This window comes from Pipra filicauda, unplaced genomic scaffold (genome assembly GCF_003945595.2).
Source record: "Pipra filicauda isolate LSUMZ 115617 unplaced genomic scaffold, ASM394559v2 scaffold170_size1570365_pilon, whole genome shotgun sequence".
NCBI classification, from domain to species: Eukaryota; Metazoa; Chordata; class Aves; order Passeriformes; family Pipridae; genus Pipra; species Pipra filicauda.
In genome coordinates, this window is record NW_024104218.1 from 1,272,903 (window position 1) to 1,292,144 (window position 19,242).

At 51.4% G+C, this 19,242-nt stretch overlaps 3 protein-coding genes across 7 annotated transcripts in view; 2 read left to right on the top strand and 1 right to left on the bottom strand.

Moving 5' to 3' along the window:
• The first annotated feature begins 2,356 nt into the window (after positions 1 to 2,356).
• CARD9 (caspase recruitment domain family member 9) lies at positions 2,357 to 9,464 on the top strand. Of its 3 annotated transcripts, none has more exons than XM_039379586.1 (12): positions 2,357 to 3,035; positions 3,432 to 3,569; positions 3,937 to 4,262; positions 4,657 to 4,836; positions 5,025 to 5,174; positions 5,409 to 5,537; positions 5,655 to 5,846; positions 6,375 to 6,416; positions 7,008 to 7,053; positions 7,999 to 8,069; positions 8,578 to 8,666; positions 8,883 to 9,464. In XM_039379586.1, the coding sequence occupies exons 1-12, from the start codon at positions 2,852 to 2,854 to the stop codon at positions 8,977 to 8,979; spliced, it is 1,644 nt and encodes a 547-aa protein (XP_039235520.1). In that variant the 5' UTR covers positions 2,357 to 2,851; the 3' UTR covers positions 8,980 to 9,464. The 3 variants fall into 3 exon arrangements, with proteins under 3 accessions (XP_039235520.1, XP_039235521.1, XP_027587518.2); XM_039379587.1 differs by having other exon boundaries at positions 8,578 to 8,654; XM_027731717.2 differs by having other exon boundaries at positions 5,412 to 5,537; positions 8,578 to 8,654.
• Positions 9,465 to 9,628: 164 nt separating this feature from the next.
• DNLZ (DNL-type zinc finger) lies at positions 9,629 to 11,363 on the top strand. Its single transcript, XM_027731723.2, has 3 exons — positions 9,629 to 9,883; positions 10,253 to 10,392; positions 11,055 to 11,363. The coding sequence occupies exons 1-3, from the start codon at positions 9,629 to 9,631 to the stop codon at positions 11,224 to 11,226; spliced, it is 567 nt and encodes a 188-aa protein (XP_027587524.2). The 3' UTR covers positions 11,227 to 11,363.
• Positions 11,364 to 15,960: 4,597 nt separating this feature from the next.
• GPSM1 (G protein signaling modulator 1) overlaps positions 15,961 to 19,242 on the bottom strand; it is a 69,039-nt gene continuing 65,757 nt past the window's right edge. For all 3 annotated transcript variants that reach the window (XM_027731713.2, XM_027731712.2, XM_027731716.2), the window contains 2 exons: positions 17,173 to 17,381; positions 15,961 to 17,076 (listed from right to left, as the gene is read on the bottom strand). In XM_027731713.2, coding sequence (XP_027587514.1) covers positions 16,888 to 17,076; positions 17,173 to 17,381 — 398 coding nt within the window. In that variant the 3' untranslated portion in view covers positions 15,961 to 16,887. The remainder of the gene's footprint in view (positions 17,077 to 17,172; positions 17,382 to 19,242) is intronic.

The following is a 19,242-nucleotide window of genomic DNA, read 5'->3' on the forward strand; positions in this document are numbered from 1 at the left end:
ATGAAGTTTGCAAGCTGCATGAAAACCAGGGAGAATGTGGAAAATGAATATTCATGTGGCTAAAAAGGATTGAATTCAGCTTGGATTCTTTCTTGATTCTTCCACAGCCTGCCCTGTAGAGACATCAACAAATCACTCAACAACAACTTGTTTCTTCATTTATAAACCAGCAATTTCTGTCTCCCAGAGAGGTGCAAGGTTAGCTGAGGCAAAGCTGATAAAATCTAGATGGAAAATGCTGCAGAAAGTTTCGTTGCACTGCACTGACTGAGCTTCCCCTGAGTGTGGTGATGAGTTCTGTGAGTTCCAACTGTTCTATAAGGGCTCTTCAGGCAGAGCTGGGGTCAGGGGGACAGTGGGTGCCAGTGCTGCTGTCATTTGGTGTCAAAACATTCTTGAGCAATTGGAATGATTGTGGAATGGCTTTTCTCTTGCAGTGTGCTCTATTTTCCATAAGCCAGTGTAGATAACATTTTTCCAATAAATTCGTCTGGGTCAGAAGCAGTTCTGGGTGCTGTTCACAGGCTGTTATGGTGATCTGTGCTCTAAATGACTCTTGTCCTCTGTAAATGCTGCTCAGGAGGTGCCCTTGTAAACTGTTTGTGGAAAAACTGTTCAAGAAGCAGCTGTCTTTGTCCTTTTTCAGGATTAAACTGATCTGTCACTATAGAACAAAACCTCCCAGGGTTAGATTGGTCAATTAGCAGCCACTGATTGCCTTCAGCAAGGGCACAGCTGACACAGGTACTGTACCTTCTTTTAATGTAAAGCTGATTTAATGCCTACCAAGAGTCACAGACTGCAAAAATCTCTGAGCATCTCTGCCCCACTCCTAATGATAACATGGAAAAACTCTCCACAAACTTAGAAAGCAGAACAAAGAGTGGAGTGGGAAGCTAATGAGAACATGTGTCATGCTGCCATGGCATCGGAGCCTGTGTGTTCTCCAGGCTTTTTTAACAGACTCTTGAACAGAGTCCTTGTCTCAGCTACATCTCCAGGACTGTGGGAAGAGGGGGAGGCAGGCACAGGTCTTGTGTTGATGCTCAACTGCTTCTATGCTGCTTTCTGTGCTGCTCCTTCAATTGCTGTTAGAGCCACAGCCTGTAATTTGGGAATCGTGGGTTATGTTCCTCGCTTGGCCGAGGCTTGACTCCCTTTCCCCTCAAAGTTCCGAGTTGTCATAATTATGCTTGAAGCTTAAGGACATCCAAAATTAGAGGCATCATTATGGAAATCATCCTTTTCAGCAGAACTCTAAACCAAGAGCGAGTCCTTGCTGCCACCTGCTTTCCTGGACAGAGATGTTAACAGCTGGAAGGAAGGCCTTTGAAGAGCCTCTAATTTTGTGGCTGATTTTAGTCCCCTGAAATCAACTGCACAGACCCATGCCTGTGACTTTTGTTCTTTCTTAAGTCTTTTTTTAGTCTTTGTGACCACTACACAAGGAAACTTTCTGGACCCCAGCAGGTAGTTCAGTGGGGCAAATGCAAAACCAAGTCAGAATGAGTCCAAAATCACTGTGTGTGTATTGCTGCTGACTCACGACGCCACTACCATCTTTCTCCTCCCCAACACCCATTCTGGCTTCCCCTTTTTTTATTTATCTCTTTTTTTCCCCTTCCATTTCCCGTCTTAGAGTATAGCTGAGTAGTTTCCCCTTTCCTCAAACTAGTTTTGCTCCTGGAATGATCTTTGCTCTGGCCAGAATATAAAGGGAGGCTGCACCCAAGACAAGTTTTCTCAGAGCCAGGACACAGGAGGGGAAACAAGGAGGTTTTTGTGACTGCACAGGCTCAGGTTGGTCCATGTAATACAGAATGGTTTATGTTAACAGGGAAAAAAAATAATTTACAGCTCTGAGGCAATAATGAGTTTAGCAACAGGGAAGTGTGTGTCTCTTGTAATCTGCTGGTTTGTGACCATAAATTGCTGAAGCTGCAGAGGGGGGATCTGTGAGCTGGGCTGTGGGAGGCAGGTGACCTCAGGGCTTCCTGGTGCTGATCTTCACCTCTGTGTGTACAGTGGAAATCATGGACAGCTCTGCCTTATGGATAAGGCACAACATGCAGAAGAACACCTTTTGTATGATGACAGGTGAACTCGGTAAAAGCTGTTACCACTGGGGGTTTTCACAGAGCCTTTTTTGGGTGTCAGACTTAGTGTCTGACAGAATTCAGGGATCTCAAATGCTGGGGAATGGAGAAGGAGGTGTGAACTGTTTGTAAAGCAGAGGCAACAGCTTATTAGGAGAGTTTTAAAAGTGTTTTCACTTTTTGCCATCATCTTATCCTGCGTTGTGTCCCACTCTTTTTGTGGTTTTTATGGGGATTAAAGATTTAATTCTAAGCATAGCTGAGCACCTGGAGAACACAGGGTGACTTTGTTAGTGAGACTTGACAGCACATAGCTGTTGGCTGGATTTTCCTTTGTTCACAGGGCTCTCAATGACTTGCCTGTCCCCACTAAGTCTGTTGCTAAATAGTTTTACTTTCCTGTTGCAGTGAGCTCTGGGAGCTGCTCAGCTGCTTGGAAGGAGGTTCATCGAGCTTTGGTGACTTCTGTTTTCTCAGAATTTCTCCCCAGCTGTGGCAGCAGCACTGGCACCACCCTCAGCTGCTGCTGCCCCCCCTCTGGGACTTCCCTTTGTGTGATATGTGACTGTTCCACAGGTGATTTGCCAGCACATGGGAGATGTGCTCCTGTGTCTAAAAGACACTTTTCCATTCTCAGTCTGTGAACATCCTCGGCTTTCCCACCACACTCCTGGAGGCTGAGTCTGCTTGCTTGTTTTCTGAGGGTTGTTTTCCAGGCAGGACAACGCTGCTCACTGACAGTTCTCAGCGCTGACATGTTGGAGGAAGATAACGATGAGATCTGCTGGAATAACCTGGAGAACTTCCGAGTGAAGCTGATCTCTGTGATCGACCCTTCCCGGATAACCCCCTACCTCCGGCAGTGCAAAGTGCTCAGCCCTGACGATGAGGAGCAGGTCCTCAACGACCCCAGCCTGGTCATGCGCAAACGGAAGGCAGGTGGGTGGCTGAGGGCAGCCTTTGGCTCCCTGGATGCTCCTGTGCTCTGCTGGGAGCAGATTGGAACAGTTAAAATGCTTTTGTTTAGTCACTGGGCAATTGGTTTAGGATTTTCTGAGGAATTAGGCACTGGAAGGGCTGCCCAGGGAGGTGGTGTGTCACCATCCCTGGAGGTGTTTAAGGAAAGACTCAGTGCCATGGTCTAGTTGACAAGGTGGTGTTTGGTCATAAATTGGACTTAATAATCTCAGAGCTCTTTTTCAACCTGATTCTGTGATTCTGTGATTTAATCCCAGGGACTTCTGTATGTGGAGAATGTGGAGCCATTTTTTGTGATGTTAGAAATAGGTGAAGAGATGAATAACTGAACAGAACGTCCTGTTGCCATTCTTGCAGGTGTTCTTCTGGACATTCTTCAGCGAACAGGACACAAGGGCTTTGAGGCCTTTATGGAGAGTCTTGAGCTTTATTATCCACAGCTGTATAAGAAAATAACTGGCAAGGAGCCCAGCAGGGTTTTCTCTATGATTATAGGTACTGTTTGTGTCCTCAAAAACAGCTCTTCGTTTGGTGTTGCTGTGCAGAGTCGGGAGCACTCCCTGCCTTGCTCCCTGTGAGCTTTGGGAGCGTTCTGGGAAGAACAGCCCTGAGGTCACAGGCTGGACTGGGGGGAGGGTGCAGAAGGAAGCAGAAGGATCAATTCTTTCTGCCTGTTCTGCCAGTGGCACTGTGGTGCAGGAGGGCACAGAGCAGGGGGAAGCAGCAGGGATAACTTGATCCCACAAGTTCAGGGTTGGCATGGGCTGATCCCAAGCTGCAGTGGGAAGGGGGGGGAAGCTGAGCTGTGTGTGTGCCTGGGAGCAGCCAGGACAGCAGGGGCTGACTCCTGCCTCCCAAACAGACACCGCTGGGGAATCAGGCCTGAGCCAGGTGCTGATGAACGAGATCATGAAGCTGCAGAGCGCGGTGCAGGAGGAGCGGCGCAGGGCCCAGGAGCTCACGGTGTGGCTGCACAGCAAGGAGGACACCATCAGGGAGATGTGGGTGAGGGACAGCCTGCTCCGAAAGCACCAGGAGCGGGCGCAGAGGATGAAGGAGGAGAGGGACAGCCTGAGCAGGGAGCTGAAGAAGTGCAAGGATGAGAACTACAACCTGGCCATGAGCTACGCCAAGCAGAGCGAGGAGAAGAGCGCGGCCCTCATGAAGAACAGGGACCTGATCCTAGAGGTCAGTCACATGTCTCCAGCTTCCCCCTTCTTATCTGACCCCTAGAAGGCTGGGCTGAGCACCTGACTTGTCTTTGCCCAGCATGAAGCACTGAGCATCTTCTCTAGCAAATGGCATGACTTGGTGGTCTCTGGCTCAGCCCTGTAGGCCCATGTTCTACAAGTTGTGCTGTGAAGAATTAAGAGCCTTTCCCTCTGCTCTCACAAAGACAGCACAGGAACAACATGGATCTGTAGCACACAGGCAGGACTCTGGTCCCCAGAGCACCAAACCTCCCGAGGAAAACAGAGCGGGGAAAAACTTGCCCTGTGTTTGTCTGGGGAACGGAGCGAGAGCTGCTTTTGCAGGCCGCAGTTTTCCCCGTGTTCCTGATGAGCTCTGAACCTTCTCACAGATTGACCACTTGAAGCACAGCCTCATGAAGGCTGAGGATGACTGCAAGCTGGAGAGAAAGCACACCATGAAGCTCAAACACGCCATAGAGCAGCGCCCCAGCCACGAGGTGGTGTGGGAGATCCAGCAGGAGAAGGAGCTCCTCTTGGCCAAGAATCAGGAGCTGGAGAACACTCTCCAGGTTGGTGGGCTGGTTGAATATGGATTTGTGAGAAGTGGTTACTTGTAGCAGCCAGGGAAGTGATGGGGCTGCGTATTCTGTGGGTCAGCTGTGACCTTGTTCTCCCAAGTCAAATAGAGCACTGGCGCTGGGAGAGTTGATATGGAGTTAGGTGCTGGCTGTATCTCACTTTTTCCTTTGTCCAGCAGGTTGCCAGGGAACAGAATTTGGAGAAGAGCCTCTCCAAGGAGACTCTGGAGAGTGACTGCAGGCAGATACTGGAGGAACGGCGGGAGCTGGCGGACACCATTTACAGCCTGCGCAAGGAGCTGCGCCGAGCCAGGGCGCTCCAGGACAAAGTAGGTGCTGCAGGGCAAACTCCTCCTCAGGGTCCTGTTGGGAGACAGGCAGGTGAAGCACCTCTTGCCTGTGGAGCAGAGCAGCTGCTCAGGAGCAATCCTACTGTAGTATCTGTATTTTAGCATCCTGTGTGCAGGTGATGGCTCAGGCTGTGGAGGTCTGGCCAGAGCAATCTGTGACACAGAGCAGGAGTGGTGCCAGTCCAGCTCAGGTGCTTTTTGACCTTGTCTCAGCAGTATGCAGAGGAAAAAGAGATGCTTGAGCTGCAGTGCACATCCCTGAGGAAGGACTCCCAGATGTATAAGAAACGGATTGAAGCTGTTCTGCAGCAGATGGAGGAAGTGGCTGCAGAAAGAGACCAGGTGATAGAACATTCCTCATGGAATGCTGCTCATCCCTGCTCTGCTGCCTAAAGCGGGCAGATACGTAACCCTGACTGTGCTGCTGTGTGACATGGCACGTGTTGTCCCTCTCCCCAGGCTCTCCTGACCCGGGAGCAGTTCCACATGCAGTACTCCAAGAACCTGGTGGAGAGGGACGCTCACCGCAAGCAGATCCGGGAGCTGGGGGAGAGATGTGACGAGATGCAGCTGCAGCTCTTCCAGAAGGAGAGCCAGCTGCTGGCCACTGAGGCCAAGCTGAAAAGGTTGCAACTGGAGCTGCCCACCCCGGTAGGACTGTGATCCCTGGGATGGGATTGGGAAGCTGAGTGTGGTGCCAGAGTGTGGCTGTTCCGAGGCCTTTGCAACTGGACAGTTCCAGGGACCACCTGCCTGGGGAACCATTAAAATCAATTAAAACCAAATGCTGAGTTTAGACAATGAAAGACATGATGGTTCCTATGACCTGACCTTAGTTCCAGGCATGGATAAGGTGGGCTGATGCTGTGGTTGTGTTTAGAACATGTCCAAAGGTGATGAGGGGGGATCCTCAACCATCAAAGAGTGAACTCTGTTTAGAGACTCTGTGTGAGCCATTTGGATGAAATGGAAGCTAAACTTTCTAGAATTAAATTAGATATACAGGTGCTTTTAATTAATATGGCATCTTGTGTGCTTTCTCCAAGTGACCAGACAGGAGCGTAGGAGGCAGGAATTCCACACTTCTCTGTTTTTTGGAGCTCTCAGTCTCCTCTATGTTCCCTTGCTGCCACTTCCTTGCTTTTGAGGAATGGTTAATTTCTACTGGTTTTGTTTCAGACCTCTGACCTGGATGATACCTCCTCCAGAGATTCCCAGGAAGTGAGTAGGGCGCCTTGTTTACCTTTCACTTTCTTTTGGGATGGTTTCGTATTCCTCACTTGCACTCAGTTCCCCAAGTATCAGCAGTTTCCAATCCATGGCTCAGGCTCCTTTCATGACATGAAAAAGTACAGAGGCAGCCAAACAGTGACAGAATCTCCCTGTGTCCTGAGGATTCTCAGTGTAGGACACAGTTATGGCATTAGTCAGCAAGATTTGCTGAGTTTAAACAAATCAGGGGCATTGAATTATTTGGAATTGCTTCTAATTGTCTCTCTTGTGTGAGAACAGGCAAAAATAAGTCTAACCCTGGGGACATCTGTAGTAAAGAGTTTCACTTAGTTCATAACATCAGAGTGGGAGTGATTGTCACTGTCACATTGTCTGGAGGCCAAAGGAGCTCATTATCCTATTCATGGAGGACAAATCCACAAGTAAATCTGTAACTCCTGGCTCGGTCTGCTCTTTGCTGACAGCAAGGTACACCAGGGAAAAGCTGGTTCTAAGCATGTCCAGTTTCTTATATTCCTGGATCTCTTCCTGCAGACTGAAGGGCAGTTCTCACGTTCTTCCTCTGTTTCTGTCCCACAGCTCACCCTTCACAGTCACCTGGATGAAGATGCACAGCCCACTAAAAGTAAGGCTTTACTTGGGAGAACACTGGGCAGAATTCTGGAGAGAATGGTCCAGTGTCTCAAAGGGAAATGAAAAGACATTCCTGGGTTTTATTTTTAGCTGGTCACAGAACAGAACAAACATCCTTCCGCTTCAGCTGGACCATGTGGCTTTCTCCAGGGATTCTTCCCTCTCCTCTTCCCTTTTATGTAGCAGGTTGTTTTCCCAAAAGCAGAACCAGGTGGTGAGTGCTGTCACTGGTTCTGTTTCTGTGGCATCCCCAGTGGAAATGATTCAGCAGTGTGGAAAGGAATTAATAGGCTCCTCTTAGAACTTGAAAATCTCTTTTGAAACAGGTTGAGAAAGGGAGAAAACTGGCACAGTAGAAGAAATTTTCTGGTTTGATCTCCTGGAAGATCTAAATGATCTGTTCATTCATTGAGAGGGGAGATTTTTCACAAAAGCTGAACAACACTGATCCAGAAAGATTTTTTTATTATTCTGCCTTGCTCAGTTCAAAAATATATATCCTGACACCTGGTCACTACATAAGGAGTTTCACCAAAATATGGTCTGATGTGAAGTGCCTTGATATACACAACTTGGGGAACAGGGATAAATTACTGTTAAAATAATAATTAACATGTTTCTCATGGTGACCTCTAACATGAGTATTATTTTTTTAATGATGCTGAGCAGAGGTGCTGCTTAGTAAAGGTTTGTTTTGCTCCTGCATAAGCAGAAACTGGGGAACTCCACCATCTGAGCAAGACTCAGGGCTCAAGTAAAATGAGAAGTGACTCTGCACTGATCACGGGACCAAGTCCTGGCATTTTGGGCCTGGTTTCAGTTCTGCTGAGGAGTCTGTGCAGTTACATCACAACTGTTCTGTTTGAAGAACTGGTGGAGGGAGAAGTTACTTCACAATGGCAATTCTGACTAAAGGTGTGATTTTTCCATCTCTCAGAAGATTGCCCTGAAGGACCAAACCAGCAGCTGAGCCCTGGAGAAGACAATCTGCCCCCAAAGTCACTCAGTGTAAGAGAATCTTCGTGGGCTCTTCTGGGGTTTGTAATCTTTAATGTTCTCATTAATGATGGATTTTCCAGGTTTGAGAAGCATGTCAGCTTTTCCAAAATCTGAGTACTTAGTGCAGAATTCACCCTCCAAAAAGAGTGAGCTCTGAATAGCAGAACATTTGTGGTTATTTCTCCATTTGTGCATAGAAACTTCTCCTAATTACTTTCTATCCTTCACTTCTGGGTGTGGATGTTTTCCAGTTTCATTGATTGCAGCATTACCATTTAATTGATTGCAGCAGATTCTGTTTGTACAGGAAACAGAATCCCAAATTTACAAATGTGAGGGAATAAATATGCTAAAACTCTGTGAAGCAGAGGTATTCCCATCCTGCACACACACTAATAGGGACAGCCCAGAAATGAACCTACTGTACTTCATTCTGCAGGCAGCTACGTGGTGCTAACACTGATCTGATGTTTGGAGGAATCCACTTAATTTTTTTTAATTTATTTTTTAATTCAAGGAGTGTGGCTTGGCCAATGAGGAACTGGCAGAAAAGGAGAGGAAGAGGATGAAGGACTGCTTTGAGCGCTACCGAAGGTCTGGGCTGCAGTAAGCAGGACTAACCTAGACATACCTGTGTGGCCTAACTTAATATCTTGTGTTTCCTCTTTCCTGCCCATCCCCTGCCCCCAAACTTGATTCATGGAGGGCATAAAATTGAACACGTAATGGACTAATACATACTAAACCTCCCCAAAGCGTTGAAATGCTGCTTGTGTGCAGAAAACACCTTCTAAAAATGATACGCCCAGTCTTGTTTTTCAGAAAAAGAGCCATGAGGAGGGTGCCAAAGGACCGGCACCACGAGGCCGACTGGGAGAACACCACGGGCAGTGACAACACCGACACCGAGGGCTCCTGAGGGAGGGACAACGGGGACACCATCAGCTCCTGAGAGAGGAAAACAGGGACACCGAGGGCTCCTGAGGGAGGGACAATGGGGACACCATCAGCTCCTGAGAGAGGAAAACAGGGACACCATCAGCTCCTGAGAGAGGGACAACAGGGACACTGAGGGTTCTGGAATGAGGGACAATGGGGACACCATCAGCTCCTGAAGGAGGGACAACACTGGCATTGAGGTCTCCTGAGTGCAGGAACCAACCTGGGAGGAAAACCAGCCTGTGCTGGGGTGGCTGTGCCTCTGACTTTCACTCTCTATGGACTATTTAGATTTTAAGACCATCCAACCCAACATTCACGAAAAGTTAACATGCGAAAGGCTAATGCGTGCCAAAGGTTGGACTCCGTGATCTCAGAGGTCTTTTCCAACCTCGTTGATTCTGTGTTACCGGACACTACTGTTTGCATCTGACACGCCCTCATCCATCTCTCTTATAGGTTAATAAACACGATTAAATATTGCGTGTGCGACAGTGCCCGGGACTGAGCTGCCGGTTAATGAAAGGGTTAATTAAAGAGTTAATTGAAGGCGGGTCCCTGGCGCTGCCCGAATCCAACATGGCCGCCGGCGCTTCAGCCCCCGCCCCCCGGCGCGCACGCGCGGTGCGATGCGGCGCGTGGCGCGGGCCGCGCTGAGGGCGCTGCCCCGGGAGGCGCCGCCATGGCGGCCCCGCCGCCCCCCGCCCGGCCCCGGGGCCGCACCGCCGCCGCACCGCTCGCTCTGCACCGCCCCGGGGCCGCCCTGGGGTCCGGACCGCCCGCTCTGCACCGCCCCGGGGCCGCGCCGGGTCCCGTCTCGCCCGGCCTGCACCGCCCCGGGGCCGCCACCGGCGACGCACTATCGCCTGGTGTACACCTGCAAGGTGGGCGAGGGGGGGCTGTGAGGGACAGAGCCGGGGGGAGGTCCCAATGCAGCTGCTTGCTTGTGGTTCTAAACCTGTAGTCAAAGACTAACTCAGGCTGGAAGAGCCCTTTGGAGGTTTCCAGTCCCACCCCGTTGTGCGAGGAGGACGTTCGGGGTCTTGTGAGTATCGCTGAGGATCCCCCTCCTCAGGGAGGCACAGAGAGCAGTGAAACCCCGCTTGTGTTGGGCTGAGCTCCCGGCATCGAGCCGCTCGGGGTAGTTCGAGGTGACGGAGGGGGAGAGAAAGTTTTAATCGCATAAAGTGGCTTTGTCCTAAAGGCCCAGGAGCTGCAGGTCCCGCGCTCACAAAATCCGCTTCGTTTCCCAGGTGTGCCACACGCGCTCGTCCAAATCCATCTCGAAGGCCGCCTACCACCGCGGGGTGGTGATCGTGACCTGCCCCGGCTGCGGGAACCACCACGTCATCGCCGACAACCTGGGCTGGTTCTCCGACCTGCAGGGAAAGAGGTGGGTGTGCCGAGGGATCCTGCTCAGCCCCTGCTCGGGGGTGCAGCCGGACCCTCCTTGAGCTCGTGCGTTATTTCTGTGATGCTTTTAAAATGTGGCTCAGGCAAAAAGACACAGAAAAAGAGTTTTTGCAGGGTGTAATTCTGTTGCATCCAGTTCCTTAAAGTACACAGACTCGGTTTTAAATCATGTGTAATTTGACTGGCACTGTCTAGGATCCAAATAAATGGTGTGAAGCTGCAGCAGAAGCTGTGGGGTGCACAGGGATCCTTGTTGGTGGCAGTAGGTGAATTGCTGCCTGTGGGGTTCTGTTCCTCTCAGGCTTTACCACATCACTGCTGGGTTTCCCTGGATAAGTGTCTCAAGTGTGTAGACTCATCTGCTGTGGAATTCCAGTGATTTCTAACTTCCCGAGATACCTTTAAAAGCTTCTGTTTAGCTGTAATTGCTGAATTATTGATCACAGTGGATAAAAATAGTCCCAGAAGGTTTGGGCAGGTTTTCTCTGCTTCCCAAACTCTTTATGGAGGAGTCCCATGGTGATGCCCTTGTGATTCACTGCGTGGTGTCAATCCTGAGGGCAGAGTGGAGGAGGGAACTTGTGCTTGGCTGTGCTGGGCCTTTGCTGTGGTGTCACTGTTGGTTCTCAAATCGCTGTCCAGGAACATCGAGGAGATCCTGGCAGCCAAAGGGGAGAAGGTGAGACGTGTGGCTGGTGAGGAAGCTCTGGAGTTGCTGCTGGAAAGCTCAGCAGAGCCCGAGTCCCAAGGTCAGCTGGCAGAGGGGGACAGCAAGGAAGCCCCCCCAGAGCCTGGCAGCAAGGGACAGACCTGACACATGGGGCTGTGACCTGTGGGACAGACCTGACACGTGGGATTTGGGTTGCCCTGCTGGTGCTAAGAGACTCTTTACTTTCATTCCCTGATTTCCACAGTCTGTATTTAAAATAAACTTGGGTGTGGGTTTTTCTCTGTCGTGTGTCTTTGTCCTGTGTAACTTTGCCTTTGATTGAGCTGATGGCTTTAGAGACGGTGTAGGTATTTTTCCTGGTACTTGTTTTGCTGACTTTGAGGCTGTTTTCAGTGCTCCAGCAGTACCCAGAGCCCAGCTTTGTTCCCTGCTCAGAAGGCAGCCAGAAATTCTTTGTGTGATTTTGGCATAACAAGGTGCAGCTGGAGCTGGAGGTTTCAGGGATGTCCCCTGCCCTTCCCAGGCATTGTGGAGCTGGTGGAGGTGCATCCCATGGCAGCTGAACAGAGGGGCAATTGATACCACCTGAGGAGGTGAGTCCCAAATTCCAAAGCCAAAATGGTCCCACAGGAGGGTGAGCAGCTCTCGCTGCTTTGCTTTTATCTGTCCTTTGCCATCTTCCAGAGTTTTGTTGCTGTGCCCCTGGTGTCAGGGCTGAAAGTTCTGTATTTTGGGGTTACAGTATCCCACACTCGGGGACCCCACTCGGGCTCCTTGCTGGGGAGGATGGGTGTGAAGGCAAAACTAATAGCTGTGGAGCATGCTGGAGAGAAGTAGAGCACCTAGAAAGCTGCCTTAGAATTCACTGGAAAATATTGAGGGGCTTTTTAGTGCTACTGATGCATATTAAGATTAGTAAGAAGAAAAATAATAAATGAAAAATGTAGGTGTTTGCAGCACTCAGGTAGTGGTGGATCATCAGTGAGATGATCATGTTGGACTTTGTTAGGGCTTGTTTCCTCTGTACAGTGAAGTAGCTGCTTTGTTATGGTTTTGAACTTGCAATCAAAGACTAATTTAGGGTGAAAGAGCTCTCTGGAGGTTTCTAGTCCAACCCCCTTGTTAAAGGAGGATGTTCAGGGTCTCTGAGGGTGGAGATCCCTCAACCTCTTTGGATCCCCCCTCGTTAGAGAGGCACAGAAGGCAGTAAAACCCCTCTCGGCCTTTGTGTCTGGGGCTGAGCAAACCCCTTTCTCTCAGCCAGTCTTGTCCAGCTGCTCATGGTCCTTAATCAGCCAAGGATTCAGTGAGGGCATTGTGTGCATTAATGACTTTACTTCACCAGAAGTGTTCATAGCAATTTTATATGTGTTGCATTGTAAGTATTGGGTCAGAGTAACAGGAAAATTGTCATGTTGCTGTTGGTGTATCAGTTCAGAGTGATGAAACAGGGGCAGGACCTTCACCAGCCAGCTCGTGTGTGCTCAGACCCTGGTGAAATACAGCTCTCCCTGAAACAACAGCTGCTGGAGAGATCCAGTGTTGAGAAACAGGAGTCTTGCATCTCCGAGCACTGCTGTGTGCTCACCCTGTGCTGAGCTGTTGGCACCTATTAGCACTGCAAGAAAAGTGCTTATTTTATTACCTTTAATCTGAAAATCAGCATTCTGCTTCCATGGTGCTGATGCCTTTGATGGGGTGGAACAGAGCAGCTGTTGCAGGATCTGTGTTGCCTTGGAAACAACTCATTTACAACCTGGCTTTTTTTGGCTGTTTTCCTTACCTTTCTTACCTGTTACTGTGCTCCAGCTACAGGAAGGTGGTGCTAGTTTTTGCTCTGTTATAGTAAAAAAATGTAGCAAAACCTGTGTTGGCCATTCCTGTATTTTAGTCTTTCCCTGTCCCATGGTCCTCTGGCACCTTGTGCCTCTGCAACCCCCAGCTCTGAGCAGGGAGGGCAGCAGTTCTTGCTGCTGCTCTGAAGGTTCAGGCCAACATCACATGAGGGAATTTGCATGTAACACAAAAAATATTTGCTGCTAAGAGATTCCAAGTAAAAAAAGGAATTCTGTGCTCCCTTTTGAAGCGGGTTTTTCTGAAAAATGTTGTGTCCTGGGGCAGTGGGTTTGCTCTGGAAGGGGGACACAGGTCTGTCTGGGGAGAGCCCAGCAGAGCTTGGTTCAGCCAGAAATGAGGAGTGGGGAGAAGCAGCTTTTCTCCTGAACTTGTAGGTGTGTCAGGATGGGGAAAAAGTGCTGTGAAGGCCCAGTGGAACAGGAGACAGACTGAAGGAGCAGAGGAGAGAGACTGTAGGCACAGCTGACCAGGGTAAGTCTTTGGGACACAGAGGGGAGGTGGTGATTTCCAGGGGGGCAAAGCAGCAGTCCCAGGGCAGCAAACAAAACTGTTTGCACATTATTTGACACATTCCACTGTGGTTAAGGGATGGATCCTGTTCCTGAATCCTGTCCCAAAAGGGCTTTTCTGCAAAAGGGCAAACACTGCCTCATTTTCTGACTCTGTAGTGCTGCCAGTGTTTACCCAGCAGAGCAGGACTGTGCTGGGCAGTGTCTGTCAAATGGGGGGCACTGGGTTCTGGGACCAAGGGTGGTAAAGGGGGCTGAGATGGGGTCCTATGGGGCTGGGAGTGAGTAGCTGAGAGCCTTTCCAGCTGAGGAATATCAGTGAGGGCTGGAGCAGCAGCACAGTGAGGCTCTGGGGAGGCTGAGGGAAGTGTGGGGCCTCAGCCCTGAAGTGACTTGGCAGTAAAAAAAAAAATAAAATCTCCCCAGGCCTGACATCAGCCCTGCCCTGCGAGTGCCTCGGCTGGGTAGGAGAGGGCAGGATCTCACGTTCTGCTGGGTTTTGAGAGTTCTTCATGAAGAGGATCTGCCCAGCACCAGGGACAGCCTCTGGTCTGAGTAATTCGCTCCACAGCTGCAGCAGCAGCACTGCACGGCCCCGGCAATCCCGCGGCTCTCCGGCGGGTGTCAGCATCGGAGAGCTCTTCCTGGCTTGGGATCGAGCTCTGGGGGCGTGGGAGAGGGAGAGGTTCAGCAGAGCAGCCACCACTGCGGGCTCTGGGCTGCCCTGGAGAGACAGTTGTAGCCAGTGCCTCCAGACAAACCAGCGTGTGCTGCCTTCCCCAGAGCTGAGGATGGAGAGACAGGAGGTGAGACCCCATCACTCATCCACAGGGATGGCATCTGCTCCTGGGAATCTGAGCCTGCACACACAGACTTCTGGCACAGAACTACTGCATGGAGGCACCCAGGTCTGAGGATGGCTCTTCCTGGATCTTTGCTCAGGACTGGCAGTGGCCAGCACGACTTAGCCAGGCGTGGGAAGACCAGCTCGGACTTGGCTTTATCCTCACATTCAAACTCTGCTGCTCCCAAAGTGCTTTCTAGCACAGTCCAAGAGCCTGCTCATGCCTGCTGCTGTGTGAGTGTCCTCTCTGAGGGCTGGTGCCAGGGCTGTGCAGTGCCCTCGCTGCCCTGGTGCCCTGGCAGCTGCTGGGGGACAGCACAGCTCTGGGCCAGGCGCCGGGGAGGCACCGAGACGGGCAGGGCCTGAAAGGAACGGCCTGGCCTTTCCTCGGCCTTTTCCAGGGGTCTTTTCTCACCATGCAGGGCTGCTCTGCCTGCCCTGTCGTCCTGGAAACTTCTGGGCAGGGAATTCTCAGGGCTTTGTATCTCCCTCCACAGCCACATCCATGCTGGAAGGCAGGCAGAGCTGGAACAGGGGCTGCTTCCAAGAGATCTGTGTGCTCTCAGTGTAAAGGGTGTGTAGGTGGGTGCACACACCCTTTTGTTAACATGTGGGGTGTCTGTCACCAGAGACCCCCCTCCCCACCCACCCCCATTCCAAAGGGCCAGGATTAAGCCCTGCTGTCAGCCAAGAAATAATGGAAATGAGTATTTGCACTGAAGCTTAGACACAAATATTTATTAAGCACAACCCCCCCACATCCCTTCCCCTTGAGCTGTATTCATTTCTAATATATTAATCCATTTGGCAGATTATTTTTTAGAAAAAAAACAAGTACCTGTGGGTTGGAAATTTCCCATTAAAATGACATTAGCAAATGCACATGTAAAAAATAAATAAGCTCATACATTCAAGTATATGGCAAATAATACCTCAATAATACCTCTGAAAGCTTAATGGTCAGATTCCAGTTCACCACCTGGCTGAGAGCTGCACAGGCCCGAGCCTGCAGCTGGTCAGGTCATCATCATCATCATCAATGTTTTCCTCTTTTACAAATGCCAGCTTGGCTGGTACAAAGGTGGCTGGGCAGGTCCTCCTCTCCCTTCTCCAGAGCTCTTCCCAGCCCCAGGAAGGAGGCCCAGCCTTGGCCAAGTGGTCCGTGCAGCAGGTGAGTGCTCCCAGGTAGCAGGTAAAATGCAGCTACCACTCCACATGGTCAGTGCAGGCAGGGAAAATGCCCCATGAGCAGCATCACTGGTCTAAAAACATCTCGCTGCTGGTTGGGAATGCTTCCAACAAACGCATTTCAAACAGGAAGTGTTGATTTTATTCTCTACAGGAACGTCGCTGCTTCGGCACAACTCGGTGCTGCAGTTTCTGAAGTCCAAGATAGTCTCTGGTCAAGCGAAGGGAAATACTGCACCTCCTGAAGTCAGGTCCCTGCTCCCCTCCTCCAGCTTTCCCAACTGGTCCAAAAGGGGAAGGAATGACAATAAATGTGGCTGGGGCTCCCCTGAGGCTCCAGGTATTGGAGCTGGGTGGGGCACAGCCACGGTGCCTTGCCCGGAGCAGCTCTGCCAGGGCCAGGAGCAGCTCAGCACTGGTGTGGGGAGAAACACAGAGGCTGAAGGGCCATTATCCTGAGCTGCTGTTGGACACAGAAGGACAAGGACAAGCTGTGGGCAGAAAGCTTTGCTGGCTGTCGAAGCGGGTCCCTGTCACACGCAGGTTCTGCCTCAGGCACCCTCACCTGCCTGAGACCTTGGCTCAGTGGCACCAGTGCTGCCCACATTTGCCATGGGCTGAACACATGAACAGAGACCTTCCCCTTCCCAGGCACAGCCCCTGTCCTGGGCCTGCACAGCTGGCTGAGCTCCAGAGGTGACAAGTCCCACTAAAGCTCAGGGTGAGTGAGGCTTTGCTCCTGCCCAAGAGGTCCCAGGACAGCTCCGCCCAGAGCTGGGGAAGCAGGGAGGTGTCCAGGGCTCTGCAGAGTCCTCAGCAAACCTAAAATACACTCAGGTGTGTGGGACAACGATGCAGCTGGGGTGGGTTAAGATTTAAAGAACTGGTATGGCCTCAGACTTGGGCTTATTTTCTCCTGTAGAAGGAACAAAGCTGAGCAAGATGTTCCAGGGAAGGATCCAGAGTCATTCGTGTCGCCTCGTGATGCAGGCAGTACAGGAGGCCTTCAAAATGGAAAAGGTGCTCTTCCCTTCCCCCATTTAATTAAAAGTGTTGTGGAAATAAAAGACATCAAGGCTGGAGTTAACTACCCCCTCTGGGCTCCTACAAGTTCCTGGGTTTTTAGGTGATCAGCAAAGGGGCTGCCAAAGCCTTCCCTCGTGCCCAGTGTTACAGGGGCCGTGTGTCCTAAAAAAACCCCTTGTTTAAAAATTGTGCCCCATATCCATTGGGCCTTCCCGTAGCAACAGGATGGAGGTGCAGCTCCCACACCCCTGGAGTGGCTCCTGGGACAAGTCTGTGGTAGCACAGGAGCCCTCGGGTTTGAAACCACTCACTTTTTTTTTCTTAAAAACAAAAAAAACCCAAATAAAGCCAAAACAACCCCCCCAGACCAAAGCCCAGTTCTTAGCTGGAACCAGGCCTGTGCTGCTCCTCCTCAGCCTCCTCCTGGGCCGAGGCCAAATCCACCCGCTGCTCGTCCATGCGCTTGGCCTGGACACGCTGGATGAGGCTGAAAAAGTCTTCGTCCGGCATGGTGGGACCCCGGGGGATGGAGTCAGGGGGGGCACAGCGCTGGTCATCGATCCTGGAGGACTGCACGGGGGGAGAGGGGCGTTAGGGTGGGGCAGGATGACAGGGAAGGGCTGGAGCAGAGGGGTCCGAGCTCCCGTTCCCCCCCAGCACGGGTACCTGACACTTCATGAGCATGTTGAAGAACTCGTCCCCGGGCTCCTGGGCGTCCCCCTCCACGCGCAGGTGCCCCAGGTTGTTGTGGGTTATCCGCAGCCCCGGCAGGTTGCCTACGTTGGCACGTTGGTCATCCAGGCGCCTGCTCTGGGAGCTGGCGATGAGGTCGAAGAACTCCTCTGTCTGCGGAGATGCCATCAGGGCAGACTGTGCTGTGGGGACAGGGCAGGGTCACCCCTCTGCCTGCAGAGCCCAAATCCTCCTCACCAAACCACTGTCCAACCCACCTCCCACACAGGCAAAGACCCAGAGGCAGCACAAGGGGGAAGGAGGTGCCATGACAAGGTGAAAAGCAGAACCTCACACCCACCTCCCCCTGCTGGACCCCCCGAGGGGCTCTCTGCCACTCACTGCGCTTGGTCAGCTCCTGGAGGCCACCAAAGGTGCCACCTCAGCCCAGGAGACTCAGTGCCCCCACCTTAACCACAGCCTGGGTGTGATCACTACAGCACTACAGGCAGCTTCCACTGCTGCTTCCACTCTGGTTCCCAGCTGGAGCCAAGAGGCACCAGGCAGACACTGGCAATTGCAGGTGAGCACAGAGTTCCTGAGCGCTGTGACAGGCGCCTGCACAGTCCTGAGGGTCAGGAATAATTCCAGACAGCTACTCAGCAAAGCCCAGGCCTGGCCGAGCCTTCCACTTGCCAGCACCTTCCCAGGCCCCCCAGAAGCCCAGCCTGCTTGGGCCAGCTGGAGGAGAGGCTGCCAAGGTGAGTCCCTAGCCTGGGATAGGGTTGGCACAGCCTGGTGCCAGGGGTCCCAGTCCAGAACCAGTACACATAATCCACCCTCTATAGACCCTTTGGAAATGCATCACTGGAAAGAGCCTGTTGGCTCCTGGCAGCTTCTGGGCAGGGAAGGGCTCCCAAACAACAGACATTGCACTCAGACAGGGGCAAGCAAAGGAAAGCTGTAAGAAATCCAGCCTGACTGGTGTTCCTGTCCCACTGAGCCCGAAGCACTGGGGCAGAGGCTGCCCTGAGCCTCTCGACACAGCGAGCTCGCCTTGGAGCCCCAGCTCATGGAGCTGCAAAAACACAGGAAAATCTCAGCCCTGACGCAAAGATGAGTTTCTTCCCCTTCAGCTCACGAAGAATCCTTCAAAATAACACGTCCAAAAGGCTCAGAGCCCAAATGAGCCAAACAGAACAAGTGCCTGCTTGTGCATTCTTTATAAAGCTCCGTATTTTAAACCCAGTCTCCTAAATTACACAGCTGTTACAGCCAAATGCATTTCTGTGTCAGAAATGCATCTTTTGACAAAGTGATGCTTATTTCCACCCTATTTTTAGATGATAAAAGCCCTCTCACCTCACAGCCAACCTGCCTTCTTGACCTTCTCTGCACAGCTCTGCTCTCGCTGCCACTTCAGCCCCCGCCCCTGCCCCTGCTCCTTCTGCCCAGCTCTGAGGGGTGTCAGGGGTCTCCTCCTCTCCCGTTTGCACTTTGGAGTCTTTTGGAAACATAAACAAATCCCTCAGCTCAAATGGACTTTCTGGAGGCCTTTGTGCCAGTGATTAAGCGTGGAGTGTGATCTGTGCATTTCAGAGCTGCTCTCCAGCTTGGGTTAAACAAAGGCCGTCAAGACCAAAAAACCCGAGTGCAAACACAGCCCTGCCTTTCCTGTCCCATCTGTTTGTCAGGCGCCTTCCTCAGTTTATCCCTGCTCTTCCTGGGGGTGAGCTCGCTGTCTGCCTGCTGGAGCTTCCCACTGTTTATCCATCCCTCTGGCTCCTCTGTCCTTACACAGCACCTATCACCACAGCATCCAAGAACAGTACAAAATCCAGAAGTTTTTCCTCCATGGCAACACTATTACAAAAACTGGCAGTATTTTAACTTGCCTGAGAAAGCCTGACCCAGCCCCTGCACGCCCCAGGTTCTTACAAGGCTCCCTCAGCCGTGACCATCATCTTCCTCATGGAAGTGGCAGAAGTCCCCATGCCAACCTCACCATTCCAAAGCCAAGACCTAAAGATCCACACTGGAGGAATCCAAGTGCATTTTCCATTT